Genomic DNA, 18,993 nt, shown 5'->3' on the forward strand with positions numbered 1-18,993 from the left:
AGATACTCAGTTGAGGAAATAAGAAAACAGATACAAATTTGTTAAGTAACCACACATCTTTTCATATGTGTAAAAGCTGCTAGAAAAACATGAATGTTCCTTCCCTCCATGACCAGGAAGACTCTTAACATGTATTTCTCCAAGAGGGTTTCTAATCTTTCTTTATAACATAGGCATATTTTTCTCATTCATATAGATGACATCAGGCACAAATTAGTAATCAGTCGGGATTCATTTTGGGGCTCAGAAACGCTCAAGCTATTTTGAGCAAGAAAGAGATTTAGCACAGGAAATTCTGTGCTTGCAGAATTGTTGGAAGGGCTGAGAGAAGAGGCTCTCAGCTGGACCTATGTGAACAACGTTCAGAACATAGCAGAACTGGCCCACCAGGTCAGCTGCTACTTCTCTAATTGGGAACATACAGAATCAGGAGCTGCCATTGAAGCTGTTGGCTTCAAAAACACCTTGTATCTGCAGCCCAGAGATTAGGCAACTACTTGGCTATGAAACATTCCTCTCCACATCTACAGACTTAGTGATTGGACAGCAACATGCTGTTGCAAAAAATCCCCGCAGCAAGAACATGGTCTTCATCTCACTTCTGCCTCTCAAATATTGTGCATCTAACTGCAGAAGTTCATTTGCATTCAGAACTTCGGCGTAAAGGAGTCTGGGAAATGTAGTTTTTAGCTTCCTAGCCTCTGTAGTACTGAAATTTATGCTAGAAGGATTTTGGAATGGATGCCGATTGCTAGTCTGCAATATTCTTCCACGACATTCATTATTCAGGAAGATTGCTAGATAAGGTGATAACCTCTTTAAACAGTTGGGATTTTGGGGTCAGGATGGGCTATACTTTTTGTATATCTAAAGACTATCCACCTAACTTATCCACCTAAGAGTTTCCTTTGTGCAGACTGCCAGTTGCATTACAAAATACAGATGGGATAGCCCCAGATGGGATAGAGGTACTATAATTAAGCAAGAACAGATTTTTTAGCACCACCAGCATCTGAGTGGAGAACGGAGGCGTTACAGGGCTGGCTGAGTAAGGAAGGGAATAGTCAGCAGTGGCAGTTCCTCTTTTGGTCTTGCCAAAAGTTCCGAAATGTATCTTCGTTTTCTTAGTTTTTTTTTTAGTAAAGTGTGATTATTTCCTGTATTTGTTTCAGAAGGTCCAGTTCCAGTTCATTTTTTTTTTTTTTTAAGATCTGAATTTGATTTATTTCCTATTGAGATAGTGTGTTAGTCCATTCTTGCATTACTGTGAAGGAATACCTGAGGCTGGGTAATTTATAAAGAAAAAAAGTTTAATTGGCTCACGGTTCTGCAGCCTGTACGGGAAGCATGGCACCAGCATCTGCTTGGCTCTGGTGAGGCCTCAGGGAGGTTTTATTCATGGCGGAAGGTGAAGTGGGAGCAGGCATGTCATGTGGTGGGAGCCAGGAGCAAGAGAGAAAAACCAGATAGGTGTCACACTCTTTTAAACAACCAGGTCTTGTGTGAATTCGAGCAAGAACTCACTCATTACTGTGAGGAGGGTGCCAAGCCATTCATGGGGGATCGGCCCTCATAACCCAAACACCTCCTACCAGGCCCCACCGCCAGCATGGGGGCTTGCATTTCAACATGAAAATCAGAGGGGACAAATATCCAAACCGTATCAAGTAGTTTTTTTTTTCCATTTTATTTCAAGGATCTCTTGGTCACCTACAAAATGTTTGGCATGGCAAGTGCAGTGGTGAATAGGGCAGACAGAATCTCTGCCCTTGTGGGTCTCATAATCTGGCCTGGACAATAGGCATTGAACAAGTAATTAAGTAATTATAACCTTGATACCTCTTGTGGAATGGAAACTGCCATGGAAGTGTTTGATAGGGGCCTGACCTCATTTGGTCTTGGGGATGGAGAAGTTCCACTATGAAACTGGTATTTAAGACCTGAGGTATGAGCATGAATCAGCCAGGTAAAGACAAAAGAAAAGAAGATAGAGAACAGGGTTTCATGCAAGAAATAAAACACACTTTGCTCATATAGCACTTAGCACCATATGTAGCTCGATTTATAATCACTGACAGCTATTATTATCTACCCATGAAAGCCTTTCCACACACAACAAAATATATAATCAAATACCTTAGGTTCAAACTCTGGATTTGGGAAGGAGAACGATTGGTTGGGATACTGGGTGGGATACTGGGACCATCAGGGCTTGAACTGAGGCACAGATGACTGCTGGAGTAAGATATCTCTTATGGGCCAGGTGCGGTGGCTCATGCTTGTAATCCCAGCACTTTGGGAGGCCGAGGCGGGCGGATCACGAGGTCAGAAGATCGAGACCACGGTGAAACCCCATCTCTACTAAAAATACAAAAAATTAGCCGGGCGTGGTGGCGGGCACCTGTAGTCCCAGCTACTCGGAGAGGCTGAGGCAGGAGAATGGCGTGAACCCGGGAGGCAGAGCTTGCAGTGAGCCGAGATTGCGCCACTGCACTCCAGCCTGGGTGACAGAGCAAGACTCCGTCTCAAAAAAAAAAAAAAAGATATCTCTTATGAGGCTTCTTTCCCATGTTTCAGTCACCAGGTCCAGGTAGAACCAAGTTCTGAAAGTCTCCCAAATTGACTGCGTACTCCCCATATTCACTGCTGCTGAGGTTCAGACCTCTGAGCTGCAAGGCCTCCTTAGAGGGTCCTTTTGCTGTTAGGTCTCTGTCCTCCAAGTTAGTTTCCAGCGGCTGCCAGAGTTGGTTTCCTTTCTAAATTACAGGTCTAACAACATTCCTTCTCTGAAAGATACATGACTCCTCTTGTTTACAATGTGATATTCAAGCCCCTCAGAATGGCTTTAAAGACATTTCCTGGCCTGGTTACCCTCAACAAGGCTTTGAGCCTCCTCTCCAATCCTGATGCACATGACCTGGCCACAGTAGACTCCCTGGAGGTCCTAATATGCCATATACTTCCTACTCCATGTTCTTGGCTCCTGTCCTTCCCTCTGCCTGATTGTCCTTCCCTGCCCTGATTTCCTTCATCGCCTGAGGTCTCTCCCACTCACTCTTTAGGGCCCATTTCAAATGTTGCCTTCCCTGAGAATCCTTTCCCCACTCACCTCCTTAGTGCTTTGTGCTGCTGTGGGAGCTAGTGATTTTCCTAAGCCTCTAATCATACTTCTGCAGAACCTCTTCTCATCCTATGGTTTGGTTGTTGGGTGTCTGCCTTGGCACTGAGTTGGGTGCTTCTCACCACTGAGCACACAGTAAAGCTGAGTAAGTCTCAAAGAAAGGATCTCGGCCAGGTGCAGTGGCTCATGCCTGTAACCCCAGCACTTTGGGAGGCCAAGGCGGGAGGATTGCTTGAGCTCAGGCATTCAAGACCAGCCTGGACAACATGGCAAAACCCCATCTCTATATTTAAATGTATTTTAAAGGAAGAAAGAAAAAAAAAAGGACCTCCCCCATGTTCCCTTTAGTTACAATAGTTGGTTTTGGTACAGGATTCTGCATGATTTTCCAGGTGGGATTTTTTTTCATGAATATTTATAGAATGCCTACCGTGTGCTGACCATCACTAAGGAAAATGCAAAGGAAAACAAGTTAATTGCAGTTCCTTCCCTTATGGAATTTGCTTTATAATGAGGAGACAGAAAGGCCCAGTAAACAGACAACTTGCCGTGTTTACCCATCCAGGTAAATGAAAGGTTAAATACGATGTTTTCAAGATGTTTTTGACTTGCTTCTTTTTTTCTTCCCTTTCTCAGTGTTAGAAATTGATTTTGCGGAGCTAACCTTGGAAGAGATTATTGGCATCGGGGGCTTTGGGAAGGTCTATCGTGCTTTCTGGATAGGGGATGAGGTTGCTGTGAAAGCAGCTCGCCACGACCCTGATGAGGACATCAGCCAGACCATAGAGAATGTTCGCCAAGAGGCCAAGCTCTTCGCCATGCTGAAGCACCCCAACATCATTGCCCTAAGAGGGGTATGTCTGAAGGAGCCCAACCTCTGCTTGGTCATGGAGTTTGCTCGTGGAGGACCTTTGAATAGAGTATTATCTGGGAAAAGGATTCCCCCAGACATCCTGGTGAATTGGGCTGTGCAGATTGCCAGAGGGATGAACTACTTACATGATGAGGCAATTGTCCCCATCATCCACCGCGACCTTAAGTCCAGCAACAGTGAGTATGAAGAGATGGGGCTGGAGGGGCTCAGAGCAGTTGCAGATGCATCCCACGACGTCAGTAGGAGTGGACTCCTAATGGAACCTTAGAGGGCAGTGAAACTCCTTGCTTAAACACATTCCATCCTTGAATGGAGATGTAGGAGGTGAGATGAGTGCCAAGAAAGATTGGTTTAGGAAGAGAGGAATGAGGCGCCTGAGGAGTTTGGTATAATTGTGAGCTTTTTTTTTTTAGCAGTCAAGAGTAGCCTTGCCTACTATTTTTCCACATATCAGAATGTGTAATTCTGATATGCTGTGCACAAAACTGTGGGAAGTGTCAATAGTATCACAAAAGGGATTTTCCTCTTTGTGGAACAAGAGGTAGAGCAAGCCTTTATTATCTGTTTGAATGTTTACCTAAACACCTCAACTTGACATACCCATCACAGAAGGGACTATAAGAGAGAATCCTATTGTTTAAACTGTGAGCTGATTCAGGTGGCGATGTCCATTTAGAGAACATGACTTCCTGATAATATCCCCGACCTCCTGGTAGCCCAAGGGTGGTATTAATTAAATGCCATAATTACCTAGTGTTTAATAGCAGGGAACTGAGAACCAACTGTTTATTAAGCATCCAGAATCCATAAACTGGATTTAAAGCAAGTGTTAAATATTAAATGGTGAGTTAGTAGAAGCTCCAGTCCTTCACGTTGGCTGACTCAGCAGGGCTAGGAATATGCTTCTTTTCTTTGGTACTTTGTGCTCTCTCTCGCCTAAACTGGGTGATAAAGAGGACACAATTGCATAATGGTATGTACTTAAAATCACTTGGAGCATCCTGTCCTAGAGAGGAGGGCATTTGAGTTGAAGGACTTTCGGGGTAGCACGGGCCCCCAGGGACTTCACTCTCTCTGCATCCTTCAGCTTTGAGCCTGGAAATCCTTCAGACTTTGTTTTGCTCCAGGCTGTTCCAGATGTGGTTTATTTTTCTGTTGATGCTATTGTGAATCTGTTTACTTTAAAAACTACATTTTAAGGCCAGGCACCGTGGCTCATGCCTGTAATCCCAGCACTTTGGGAGGCCAAGGCGGGCGGATCACGAGGTCAGGAGATCGAGACCAACCTGGCTAACATGGTGAAACCCCATCTCCGCTAAAAATACAAAAAATTAGCCAGGCGTGGTGGTGGGCGCCTGTAGTCCCAGCTACTGGGGAGGCTGAGGCAGGAGAATGGCGTGAACCCAGGAGGCAGAGCTTGCAGTGAGCTGAGATTGCACCACTGCACCCCAGCCTGGGTGACAGAGCGAGACTCCATCTCAAAAAAAAAATCCAAACAAACAAAACTACATTTTAAAATTATGTAAGTAGTGGCGGGGCGCAGTGGCTCACATCTGTAATCCTAGCACTTTGGGGAAGCTGAGGCTTGAGGAGGAAGAGGATTGCTTGAGCCCAGGAGTTTGAGACCAGCCTGGGCAACATAGTGAGACCCCATCTCTTAAAAAAATCGTGTAAATAGTGTCTATTGTAGAAAATCAGAAAGTGCAGCTAAAAAGAAAAGGAAGTTAACCTATAATGTTTCCCTTTAGAGAGAACGACTATTACATTTGGCATATCCTTCCTGACATTTTTAAAGCGTATCTGGTTTATACATATACAAATATACATTTATCTTTTCTACCTGTGTTCTTTTCTCCCTTAATAATAGAAAAACTCCTTCTTGTAAGGGTATGGAACATTAGATATGTATTTTAGATATGATGCATGTGAAGTATTTAAGTTACATAAAAAAATCTGGTTTCTCTTTTTCCCTTTGCCATTTTCCTGTCTCTTTATCATGATGATTTTCATCCCTGACCCCCCACTCAAATTCTATTCTTTAAATAAATTAAAACTTTTGGTGACCTCTTTTCAAAGTAACTTCTACCTAGCGATTGCTTTAAGTGATAGGGTAAAAAGAAGCAGATATATTGCTGGAAAATGTGATGGAGAAGCTGAATTTTTATTTTACTTTTTCTAATATTTTTTATCATGTTGAGAGAAGTAGGCAAAGTACTGTAGTGTTACATAATTGAACCCATTTAGAAAGTTGGGCTAGGATAACAAAGTTGTAAAAGTTAATAGTTTACTTGATGAAGTTTTGAGTTTGAGTATAATTTTAAGCTCTTCATACACATTTTTACCTCTTATGAGATTTGTATTTAGGAGTGGAGGCTCTTATGCAGGAAAATTTACCCTGTTAAGGTTCTGCTGTTTGTAGGAGAGGGCGAGAGACCTGAGTGTCATTCTGTTATTCAGGAGACAAAACTCTGGTCCTTTCTTTTTCCTTATGTGGGTTTTGCCAAGGGAAGCCATCAGGATTGCAGAAGTTGTATAATACTTAAACACTCGGCAGTATTTTAAAGGACCTTCTCAATACAGTTGATGCCAAGTAATGTTTATGGTCCATTGGACTGCATGGTTGGTGCTGATGTTGATGCTAGTTGTAAATCTTACATGTGTGGTGGGGTAGCACTTTGACGTTTGTCTGTGGGTGGATGTTTGCCAAGGATTGTATACATCTAATACGAACCTCGATGATACCACCATTCTTATTCCATTGCAATGTGTGCATGACTTGAAAATGATTGTATTTTATTTTTATTTATTTTTTTTTAGAGACAGGGTCTCACTTTGTCACCCGGGCTGGAGTGCAGTGGTGCGATCTCAGCTTACGGCAACTGTCGCCTCTCAGGTTCAAGTAATTCTCCTGTCTCGGCCTCCTGAGTAGCTGGGATTACAGGAGCCTGCCACTGCACCCGGCTAATTTTTGTATTTTTAGTAGAGACGGGGTTTCGCCATGTTGGCCAGGCTGGTCTCGAACTCCTGACCTCAGGTGATCCACCCGCCTCAGTCTCTCAAAGTTCTAGGACTACAGGCGTGAGCCACTGCACCCAGCCTTTTTTTAAAAAATTTTATTATTATTATTATTATTTTTGAGACGGAGTCTCGCTCTGTTGCCCAGGCTGGAGTGCAGTGGCGCAATCTCGGCTCACTGCAAGCTCCGCCTCCTGGGTTCACGCCATTCTCCTGCCTCAGCCTCTCCGAGTAGCTGGGACTACAGGCACCCGCCACCACGCCCGGCTAATTTTTTTTGTAGTTTTTTAGTAGAGACGGGGTTTCACCGTGGTCTGGATCTTCTGACCTCGTGATCCGCCTGCCTCGGCCTCCCAAAGTGCTGGGATTACAAGCGTGAGCCACCGCGCCCGGCCTATTGTTATTTTTTTAATAGAGACGGGGGTCTTGCTTTGTGGCCCAGGCTGAAAATTATCTTAAAAGCATTAGGCCACTTCTTTGTGCATTGCCTCCAGCTTGGGAGCCATAACTTCTTTGTATTTTGTAGACTTGGGAACACTGGCTTGTTTTCCTTGCTTTGTTAAGGGTTCCGGAGAATTGGATTTTGGTCATTGTCATGTGAGGGCAGAATACTAGGAATTATATGTGTTAGTTGACTTTGACCATTCAAGAAAAGAGTATGTATACACGGGAGCTGTCTTTGTGGGAAAGAGAAAGCAGTTGGTGATAAACGCCTAGCTGTTAGAAAGGTTCAGTAAAAAGTGTCTTATTAAAATGTTTTATTATCCTGGTCATCTACTTTAAAAAGTCATTTGCAGTTTACTGGCAGTGAAACGTGTATGGCATATAGTATCCCATGTTGATATAGAATCTACATTGAGTTTAGATTGACCGTATGTAGCCTGAAAAGCCAAACAAAATAACAGCAGCTAAACAAGGTCTACATTGACTTGTCTTTGAAAAGAAGCCCGGAGGATTTTAGGGCAGCTCCATGTTGTTGTCTGGGACCCAGGTTCCTATTTTTTACTCCCTCATCCCGGTACTTGGCTTCCATCCTCATTGTCACCCTGTGGTCCAGATGGCTGCTGGAGTGCCAGTTATGAGGTCCAAGTCACAGGCCTGAAGGAGGAGGGGAAGCAGAAGCACAGAAAAGGTGCCTCACATGGCTGAGTTGGCTCCCATTAATTTCCCAGAAATCCAGCATGGCGTATGTGCTTGTGTTAATTGGACAGAGTGTGGTCGCTGGCCATCACTAGCTGGAGAGGGGACAGGGAGATGGAGGCTTTTATGCTGGGTGTCATTGAGCCCAGCTGAGAATCAAGGTCTGTTACCAAGGAAGAGCATTGCCGCTAAGGAATTGGCAGCTAGCAGTCTTACCATGGAATCTTAATGCAGGACACGCATCGGTATGAACTATTACCTCAGATGTCTAGCAGCATACAGCCAAACAAGTTTAGCCAGGCCCTGGGACGTGTGGCTCAGACCCCTGGCTTAACTACTGGTTTATACTACTTTACCATATCACATCATTAACTTAAGCATCACACCTCAAAACTACTTGTAAAAAGCCTCTGGCTATAAAAATGGATTTATGTGTCTCTTCTCCATCAAATTGGGGAAAATCAGTTACGTGACTGTTAGCAAACACATTGTTGAAAGATGGTCGTAAATGTAAAGGTTGTGCTTTTGGGGGCAGGTAGATGGACTTCAGGATTTTTTATAGTAGGTGGCTTGGCGTAATGGCATTTGGCAGAAGAGCAGTTTAATAGTGGCCATTAAAAGTTATATAAGTGGCCAGGCGTGGTGGCTCACGCCTGTAAACCCAGCACTTTGGGAGGCTGAGGGAGGAGGATCACCCGAGGTCGGGAGTTCAAGACCAGTCTGGCCAACATGGTGAAACCCTGTCTCTACTAAAATACAAAAATTAGCCAGGGGTGGTGGTGGGTGCCTGTAATCCCAGCTACTTGGGAGGCTGAGGCAGAATCACTTAACCTGGGAGGCAGAGATTGCAGTGAGCTGAGATTTCGCCACTGCACTCCAGCCTGGATGACAGCCAGACTCTGTTTTTTAAAAAAAAAAAAAGAAAAAAGTTAAATAAGTAAAGATATGAATATTCAAGTAATATGAAAAAGCTTTGGAAAGTAAAAACATTGAAAGTGAAGGTAGTCTCATTACTTTTATATTCATATTAAATAACTTCTTTCCTTCTCTTAGAAAATACAGAAAAGAGCTGGGCACAGTGGTTTAAGCCTGTAATCCCAGCACTTTGGGAGGCTGAGGTGGGCGGATCTCTTGAGCCTAGGAGTTTGAGACCAGCCTAGGCAACACAATGAAATCCCATCTCTGTAAAAAATACAATAAAATCTAGCTGGGTGTGGTGGTGCATGCCTGTGGACCCAACTACTTGGGAGGCTGAGGTGGGAGGATCGCTTGAGCCTGGAAAGTTGAGGCTGCAGTGAGCAGTGATTGTAACATTGCACTCCATCCTGGGTGACAGAGTGAGACTGTCTCAAAAAAAATAAATAAATAAAAGAAAAAGAGAGGCTGGGCATGGTGGCTCACGCCTGTAATCCCAGCACTTTGGGAGGCCGAGGTGGGCAGATCACGAGGTCAGGAGTTTGAGACCAGCCTGGCCATCATAGTGAAACCCCATCTCTACTAAAAACAAACAAAAAAATAGCCGAACATGGTGGCATGCGCCTGTAGTCCCAGCTACTCAGGATGCTGAGGCAGGAGAATCGCTTGAACCCGAGAGGCGGAGGTTGTGGTGAGCCAAGATCGAGCCACCGCACTCCAGCCTTGGCAACAGAGCAAGTCTCTATCTCAAAAAAAAAAAAAAAAAAAAAAAAAGAGAAAAAGAAAAAGAGGCCGGTCATGGTGGCTCATTCCTGTAATCCCAGCACTTTGGGAGGCCGAGACAGGTGGATCATGAGGTCAGGAGATCGAGCCCATCCTGGCTAACACGGTGAAACCCCCATCTCTACTAAAACTACAAAAAATTAGCCGGGCATGGTAGTACGTGCCTGTAGTCCCAGCTACTCGGGAGGCTGAAGCAGGAGAATTGTTTGAACCCAGAAGGCAGAGATTGCAGTGAGCCAAGATCACATCACTGCACTCCAGCCTGGGTGACAGAGTGAGACAACATCTCGGAAAAAAAAAAAAGAAAGAAAAAGAAAAGAGAAAAACACGGGTAAAAACACTGTGGTTTTTTTCCAGTTTTTCTGTGCATTTTTGCGTGTTTATTTTTACCCCTAGAAAATATCCTAACAAAAATATTGCTTGTAGCATGCGTTTCTCCTCCCTCTGTCAGTGTGTTGTCAGCTTGTGGCCCTAATCACTACACTCTTGCCTGCACACTCCTGTTGGACAGCTGGGGTATTTCGTTGTTGTTCTGTGTAGCCTAGTGCTTTAGTTTCATATAATTGGGAATAACGTCATTCTGCTCACAAGGCCACAGCATCCACATTGCATTAATGTTTGATTTATCCCCTGCCTATACCTTCTTTGGGTTTCAACCAACTCATTCTTAACTTTATAGCTGAAAGAGCAGAGGTGAGTGGTGAACTGTATTTGGTTTGGGACTGGGCACACCTGTCTTCTTCTTTTCAGATGTCAGCTTAAATGCTCATGAGATGTTTGCTGCCTTCTCTTCTTCTAGAGGCACTTTCTTCTTTAGCCAAGCTGGTCTCCCCTTTCCTCCTTGCTGGCAGGGGTGCCCTCGCCTCATCTCTCTGCCTATCCAACCCCTCCGCAGTTTTCTGTGCTCAGCTCAAACCTGGCTGGTTCTGGTAGCCCATCACATATCCTTGCTGTAGTCAGTGCTAAGTCATCATTTGATAAATGTGTCTTACCTGGTAGTTCGTAGAAGAATATTGGAGTGACAAGAGACTAGAACCCCTGATCTAATGGCTGCAAGTTCAACTGCCATCCAGCCAGAGTGAGTCAATTTAAAGTGCTGGTAGGCATTCACAGGCCATAACAAAACAAAACACCGTGCTGTCCTGCAGGCCAACCTGCCAAGTTACACAACCTGGCCTCTTTTTTTGGCTATGATTTCAGGAGTATCCCTTACATCTCCACATAGGTTTTGTGTCTTTCGCTCCCAGCATAGTTCCAGGTGCATAGTAGGGTCCTCAATAAATGTATAGATAAAAGGAATGAATGAATGAATGAAATATCACGTGAACTGGTTTACTTATGGGATCCCAAAATGTAAATATTCTCTTTCTCTTACCCATGGATGTCATTCAGACCTCACTTGTGTGGAATTATTTATTTATTTATTTTATTTTTTATTTAGTAGAGACAGGGTCTCGCCATGTTGCCCAGGCTGGTCTTGAACTTCTGGGCTCAAGCAATCCACCTGCTTTGATCTCCCAAAATGTTGGGATTACAGGCGTGAGCCACCAGGCCCGGCCACATGGAATTTGCTTTTCATCCTCATTAGAATCCCCTGGCCCTTGATCCATCTTAATTGTCTGAGCCCAACCACCTGTTTTGGATGCTGGAGTGTGGTGTTGTGACAGTACATTGGTTATTGATCCCAAAAGCCTCTGACTCCTCCCCTCTTCACACTTTTCCTGATCACCAGCCCTGGCTAACTCACTGGCCCACGTCTCCACTGTAGCCAGTTGCCGGCTGCTAGGAGCTGCTGGAGCAGACCACTGCCCGGTGCTGTTGGGTCCACTCCCAGTCTGTTCTGTCCAACCTCAGTACTCCCTTTGTTCCCAACTTGGGGACTGCCTGTCATGCTCCTCATAGTGCCTGTTCCAATTTTGTTGAATTGTTGGATTGGCTGCTCTTCTTGGAACTGGAGGCCCATGTAGCATCTCCCCCTCCCAATTCTGTTCACTTACATCTTGTCCTCATCTCCAACCTTCTCTTGGAGTTCACAAGGTCAGGAAGCTGAAGACATGCTTTCACCAGTGTGAGGATGACAGAGCTTTTGTCTTACCCTTGGCCTCAGCTCAGCAGGCTCTAACATTCCAAGCCCTGGAGTATACCTGGACCACACACTAGCCAAAGCTCCTGACTGGTCTTCCTGTGTAGGATTTCTCATGGCTGGTGAGTTTGCTGGCTGCCAGACCTGTGGCACCCTGGGACCCACTGGATCCCAGTCTCTAGTGTCCTTCTCCTGCACGCGTGGTAGAGCCCATTCTGCCTGATGGAGGAAGCAGCTAAGGCTCAGGCACCCTGGCCAGGGATGATGTGGCATTAGACTTGCCTCGAAAAAGGATGAGGAGTAGCCGTAAAGGCAGTTTTTTCCTACAGGAGAATGAAATAGGCAATAAAACATTCCCAGAGTGGACCTGGAAGGCAGTGAAATATCAGCTGGAAAACCCAAGTCTTGGTCCTTTTTGAGAGGTAAGTAAATGACTTTTTGTATGCTTCATGGAGGCCTCTCCAAGTGAAATACTTCTGGCATTACCTGGCTCAGGTACTTCTGAATTTCTCTCCCTGTTTTTTCCTTAGTCAGGTCCTTTGGTGGTTTTTGCCACATGTTCCTTCTTAACAGAGAGTTGGAGGATGATGGATGTGTCTTGAGGATTTTCCCAGGCAAAAGTGTACAAGCGCTCAAAGAATTGGATTTATCTTTTGGTTGCAGGAGGCTATGCCAGAGGTTAGCTAGCAGCCACCTGGCATGTCTCAGAGCATCCTGTTCAGTTGATGGGTAGCATTTCCCATGAATACAGAGACATGTTCTGCAAGCCAAAATAAATACATAAGTGAATAAAGCTGAAATGAAGCAAATAACCAGCCAGGTGAACAGGACTCAGCAGAAGGAACCATTGAGGCCGGAGATCTGACTTGCAAGTCCTGTCACATCTCTTGGTTCTTGAACGTGGTTTGGGAACCTTGCCTTTCCCTTTTGTCCTGTGCCTTTGTGGCCATCTCCTGCACAAAGTTGGTTTTCTTTTATGGGCCAGTCTGAGTGCCTGGTGTTAAGAATAGAGCAGCAAACAAAAACAGACACAGGCCCTCCCCTCCAGGAGCTCCCTGTGGGTTCAGGGAGAAGGACCTTGATCAAAATAAAGTGGCACAAAATGTAAAGTCAAGACTGTGGTGAGTACCATCAGCATGGCTGATAATGGGACATGCCTCAAGAGGAGTGCTGGAGAATTCTCTGAGGAAGTTTTGTTTCTGATGTGATATGAGAGAGGCAAGAGTGGAGACAAAGTGGAAAGGGAAGGTGGGGCAAGGAGGTTCCAGGCAGTGAGGCCAGCAGGCCCAGTGCCCCGTACAGTGTGGCCTCCTGGGAGGCAAATTGCATGCTTGGATTCTCTTGCCTCCGTCCTTTCCTGTGGTTGGTGAAGAAGGATTTATAAGGGGAATGGATCTCTTTGTGGGCCACGTGCCTTCATTTCCCAGCGGTTGCTCTAGAGTCCTACCTACCTCTTCTTCCTATTTCATCACCGTGGAGGTTCTCTGCAGCTTACTCAGTGGGGCAGCAAGTAGCTCAGGACACTGGCTGAGCCCAAAAGCCCAGGTAACTTTTAAGCTCTCATAATGCTGTGCTGGAGTTGGAGCAGAAGCTTGTGCTGTATGAAGGGCCTTGGTGGGGGTTTCTGGACTATGAGCTTTTAGCTGCAGAAAACAGCCTTGGTGAGGGGTTGAGTTCAGGGCAAGAAAGGCTTTGAAAGGCGTGTGGGGTCTGATTTCCAGATGAATATTCAGTCTCTTCCTCTTTGATCTGTTTCCTCTGATTTGAGCCACTATTGCCTTGAAAGTAAATAATACATTTTATTGTATCTTCCCTTCCCCACATCCCTCCCAACCAAACCTGGTAAGAGCTAGGTATTAACCACAGTTTGTGGGTTGTCTGTGGCACCGTCATTGCTCAGGTTCAAGATTTGTCCTTCAGGATCTCTAAGGAGATGAGAGAAGAGCCTGCCTATCTCTCCTTTCCTCCGCATCTGTTGGAAAATTTTCCATTCCTTAACCTGGTTCTTCACCTCGTTTCGATGAGGTAGCTCAGGGTCACTTATGGATGACACACAAAGCAGTCATGTCAGTGGTCCGGTTGAGTCAGGAGAAAAATGTAGCTTCCGTCCCAGGTCCAGGGAGCCCAGGTCTTTACCGTGGAGTCCCCTTCAATACCCCTGACAGCCTCTTGTAGAACCACACTTTGTTCCTCTTATAATGTAAAGATTAACATAGGGCCAGGGAACCACCTGGAATCTATGCAAAATGTGGATACGTTCATTTTGGAGGAAAAAGGCCAGGGCTCTTATTATTGTAAGACTGAGAGAAGGTTATAAATCAATATCATTACAGAGAACTTAAATTGGGCATCTGTGTAAGAGGTGTTCTGGTACAGTGGAAAGAACATGGGCCCCAGGGCTGTCCTTGACACTGACTGGCCGGGTGGCCTTGGGCACATCTGTGATCTCTCTGGACCTCAGATTCTTCATCTGCAAAATGAGAGGTTTGGACAGATGGTCTCTGAGGCCCTGCCCAGGACTTAAAGCATGAATGTCTGTGTATTTGGGAATGTTAGTGACTACATGGTTTGTCTGCCTCTGCATGTCAGGCTGCTGTGTGCTCAGGTTCCCCACTTCGGGGCTTGTTCTGGCTGGGGCTGAATCTCCTGAAAGGGAATCTTTGCCGAGTGGTTTAGTGGAGAAAACAGTTGACAGGAGCCCACAAGTGGTCCCCTTCCCCCACTGCTGCTTAGGGCATGACAGATGGCCTTGCTGAGAGAAGATGCTCTGGTCACATGAACCATCCTGGAGATTCACAATAATCCAAGGACAGCCTTCCTCCTAGAAGCGGGACACAGTTAGTCCCCTGCTACTCTGTCCTTGGAGCTAAGCAAGGGGCATCCTGGTGTCTCAGAGCTTTGCTGCTGCTTTGATTTACACTTGCTTCCTGCTCCCTTTTTTGAAACAACATAGGGCTTTTCCAGGTGGGGCTCAAGGTCACTTAGGCGACTTTAATTGTGTGCCTTATATATCCCCACTCATCAGCAGAATAACAGGAAGAACATGTCCCTGTGTGATCCACTATACTGTAAGAATGAGACATATAAATTAGACATATTAAAAGCTGTGGGTTGCATGTCCCTTTCCCTCCTAACTTTCCTAAAGTTTTTGCTCTCTATAGGAAACTTGAAGGTTTTGATCTGAGAAGAAAGCATTTTCCCCTTAAGATTGGTTTTGGGAACCACTGTGGTCTAATGGAAGAAACACTGGCTTGGGAGTTAGATAGACTTGGATTTAAGCTACTTCTTGAGCACTTGACATTGGGCACGTGGCCAACCTCTTGGAGTCGCAGGAAATCTCATCTGTAAAATATGAACAACACAGAAATGAGCAGTACTGTTTTAAGATGATATGAGCTATTATGTGTCAGTATCACACAGGCACTGCATTCAGTAAATGGCACTGTGCTTTTTTTCCTTTCTAAGGAGTAGGAGAAACTTCTTTCCATTCCTTGTTATTTTAGTTGCACACAGGATATGGCTGAATTTCCCTTTTTAAAGTGGTGCAAGAGGATTTTAGGCAGCCCTGAGTAGCCCTCTCCTAACCCAGCCAGTCATAGTTTTACTATTCCCACCGAAACAGGCAGATTTAATTCTGCTGAAGCCCCTGAAAGGGATTGAGCCCCACCAGCCCCTTCTAACTGTGCAAAAGCCTCTTGTGGAAACGGCCCGTGCGTCTTGAACCCTCTGGACTCAGCCTTAACTTGAAGTGCTCGGTCCTCTGAAAAATGCAGCCTCGTCCCGTCTCTTACAGCCTTTGGCTTGATTGAATGGGACAGCTGGCCAGTTTTATGGCTCTGCCGGACTCTCAGTTGATAATTAAAATGCTTTTGCCCCAGGAGGAAGGCAATATATTTCTTTCCCTCCCTTCTCTGCTGCATTAGTCTCCTTTTTTCACATCTCTCCTGGCCTCCCTGTGTCAACTTAGCTTTCTTGTTACACAGTGTCATTTAAGACTCTGGAGTATTCAGGGTGGATTGAAGAAATTTTATTTTGAGTTTTGTGGTCTTGTTTTGGAAGGTAAATGGAGCATGTCTGGCCCTTTTTCATCTCTGTATAAGAGCTTTGTTTCCTACAGCTACTCTCTAAATCTGGTTGTGTCCAGCACGTAGTAGGTCCTTAAGAAATGTTTATAGTTTTGATAATCACAGATTCTAGCACTGTGTCTTTCCCATACATACCTCCTTCCCGCATAGACATTCTCCAAACAACACCACATCTCTTCTCCTTTAGAGCCCTCATTTAGGATGTGAACCCTCTCTTCTTTTAGAGATGAGCCCATGTGAACCGTGGGTGAAACTGGATTTGAGTCTTACCTGGCTCTGTTACTTGCTAGCTAAGGACCTTGAGCAAATGATATACCCTCTGTGGCTTAGCTTTTGCAGATGTAAAGCGGGAATAATGATAATACCACCGATCTCATCTTACGGGGTAGAAGTGAGGATTAAATAAGATCATCTAGGTGAAGTTCTTAGGAGTGCCTGGCACGTAATAAGCACCCAGTATATTGACCATTTTAATTATAATTCCATCTGCTACACTTATTCCCTTAGTATTTAGATCACAATTGGTGATTATATTTTTGGGTGGTATCTTTTGTCTTGTACTTGCATTTTCATTGTTTTAGTCATATTCTTTCCAGTTGTACTGTAGAATTTAAAAAATTCAAAATGTAACGGATACACGTGGGTAAAAATAGGACAAAATTGAAATACAAAAAAAAGTCTATCTCCAGAAAAAGAGAGAGAGAAAAAAGAAAAGTCTCTCTCCTTCCCACCCTAAACCCTGTTTACTTCTTAGAGGCAAATGCAATTAAGTATTTTTTTGTCTCTGATAACTTTTTTTTATGAAAACATAGAAATGCCAATAGAATTATCGACAGCAGAGGTGTTGCTGTTTTTCTTCCCTTGCTCCCCCTGTCTCTCTCTCCCCTCACATCATCCCCAGTATAAGACTTCGCATGTAGCAGCCCAGGTGTTTGGTGGCAATTCCAATGTGGCCAACCAAAAAATCTTGTTTTGTTTGTGTTTTTTTTTTGTCCTTAGTTCCTTTCTGGATGGACTCAAACACTTCTACTGAATGAGCTTTGTTTGTTCTCTTCAAGCCTTTGCTTTTATGTATCTATTTCATAAACTTTTCAGGAGCTTGGGACCCTAGAGGAAGGTGTTCCTTGGAGTAGCTTGTAAAGTCAGAAGCCCAGTGTGTGTCTTAGGAATTGCCTAGCTGTGAAGGTACTGACTGTCCATCCATCCCTTGGAGCAGGTTTGGGAGTGGGGCCCATTGCAGCAGGGGTACATCAGGATGCTGGCAATGACCGATCTTTTTTTTTTTTTTGAGGCAGAGTCTTGTACTGTTGCCTGAGCTGGTGTGCAGTGGTGCCATCTCGGCTCGCTGCAACCTCCGCCTCTGAGTTGACAGAGTTTTTCTCTTGTCACCCAGGCTGGAGTGCAGTGGTACAGTGGCATGATCTCAGCTCACTGCAACCTCCACCTCCCGGGTTCAAGCAATTCTCCTGCCTCAGCCTCCCGAGTAGCTGGGATTACAGGTGCCTGCCACCACGCCCAGCTAGTTTTTTGTATTTTTAGTGGAGACGGGGTTTCACTATGTTGGCCAGGCTGGTCTCGAACTCCTGACCTTGTGATCCGCCCGTCTAGGCCTCCGAAAGTGCTAGGATTACAGGTGTGAGCCACTGCGCCCGGTCAATGACTGATCTTATAGTTAAGATCTTTCTCTGCAAATCCTTGTGACTGTAAGCTGATATGGCTTATGAGGCAATATAACAGGAAAAAGTATCATTGAAAAAGGAAAAAAAAATAAAGAGTTATGCTAGATTCCAGTGTGCAGATACAACTGTTTTCATCTTTATATTTGGCTTTCCTATTATCTATATACCTCATCTCCTCCTGCCATTTTATTCACGGTGTACATGCCATCTGGACACTTAAAATTTGTTTTCATTTCTGCATTCTGTTAACCTTCAGGGTCCAAGAGGAAGGAGGATGCCTTAATCAGTGAGTACCAAGAAAAACCAAAAAACTAAAAATAAAAACAATAAATAAGAGGAAGGAGGAAAGGACTGTGGTTGGGGAATATAGCGATAGTTTTTGGATTCTGGTCATTCTTGACTTTCTTTTTTGCGTATTGATATGATTAGAGCTTACCGGAACCTTACAGTTGTGACCCAGAGAAGCTGAGTGACTTGCCTAAGGTCATCCTGATACTCATGACAGTGTTCCTTCTTTTAGCCCGACAATGGAACTCTGTTACTCTGCCAGGCTTTCCAGCTAGGACCAAAGTATTTCAGACAATAGTGGAAAGAGGATCTGTACCCCATTCGAGGAACCAGGGGGACAGTTTCCTTGTAAGGTCCCAAGGTCAAAGTTTGGGGTGAAGTCAGTGTTTTTCCTGGTTACTAACATGAACTATGTTATGTAGAAGGATAACAGTGTTCAGTATTCTTCTAGGTGGTACAATTTTTAGGAAGAAAAGAATAATAAAAACATTTTTTATTTCCTAAGCAGTAGACTCCTGACTCCCTGTGCTTAGAGATAGGAATCCCTGCTGAGAGATAGATGGGAATCCTGGAGTGGATTGTTAATAATCTCCTTGCTATTGGCACAGTTGTGTGATAGAGAGTTGTTTTCCCCTCTCCCCTGCCTTAGGAGACCTACCCTTACTAAGTATTTGGATTAAATTAATAATAAAATAGCTTGCTTTGCCCAAGTGCACAGCAGCTGGTGACAAGGAGAGATGCCACATCACATCCCATGGATGGCAATGGAAAATCAACTAAGGACTTAAAATTTTCCCACATAAGCTTCAGATGATTTAAGATTATTAGTGTAACCTGACATTATCTGATACTCTCCTTGACTTATTATTCATGGTGACAGTAATACATGGCCCTCATGTCCTTCATCCCCCAAATAGTCCTAGAGGTAGTAGAAAGAGTATGGTAGTCCCCTCTTATCTGCCATTTCACTCTCCCTGTTTTTAGTTACTCATAGTCAACTGTGGTCCAGA

General features: G+C 44.6%; 1 protein-coding gene across 9 annotated transcripts in view; it reads left to right on the top strand.

Moving 5' to 3' along the window:
- Window positions 1-18,993, top strand: part of MAP3K9 (mitogen-activated protein kinase kinase kinase 9) — an 87,504-nt gene that overhangs the window by 4,960 nt on the left and 63,551 nt on the right. For all 9 annotated transcript variants that reach the window (XM_058429667.1, XM_058429666.1, XM_058429668.1 and 6 more), the window contains exon 2: window positions 3,758-4,171. In XM_058429667.1, the coding sequence (XP_058285650.1) occupies window positions 3,758-4,171 (414 nt within the window). The remainder of the gene's footprint in view (window positions 1-3,757; window positions 4,172-18,993) is intronic.

Source organism: Hylobates moloch, unplaced genomic scaffold (genome assembly GCF_009828535.3).
Source record: "Hylobates moloch isolate HMO894 unplaced genomic scaffold, HMol_V3 SCAFFOLD_16, whole genome shotgun sequence".
Classification (NCBI taxonomy): Eukaryota; Metazoa; Chordata; class Mammalia; order Primates; family Hylobatidae; genus Hylobates; species Hylobates moloch.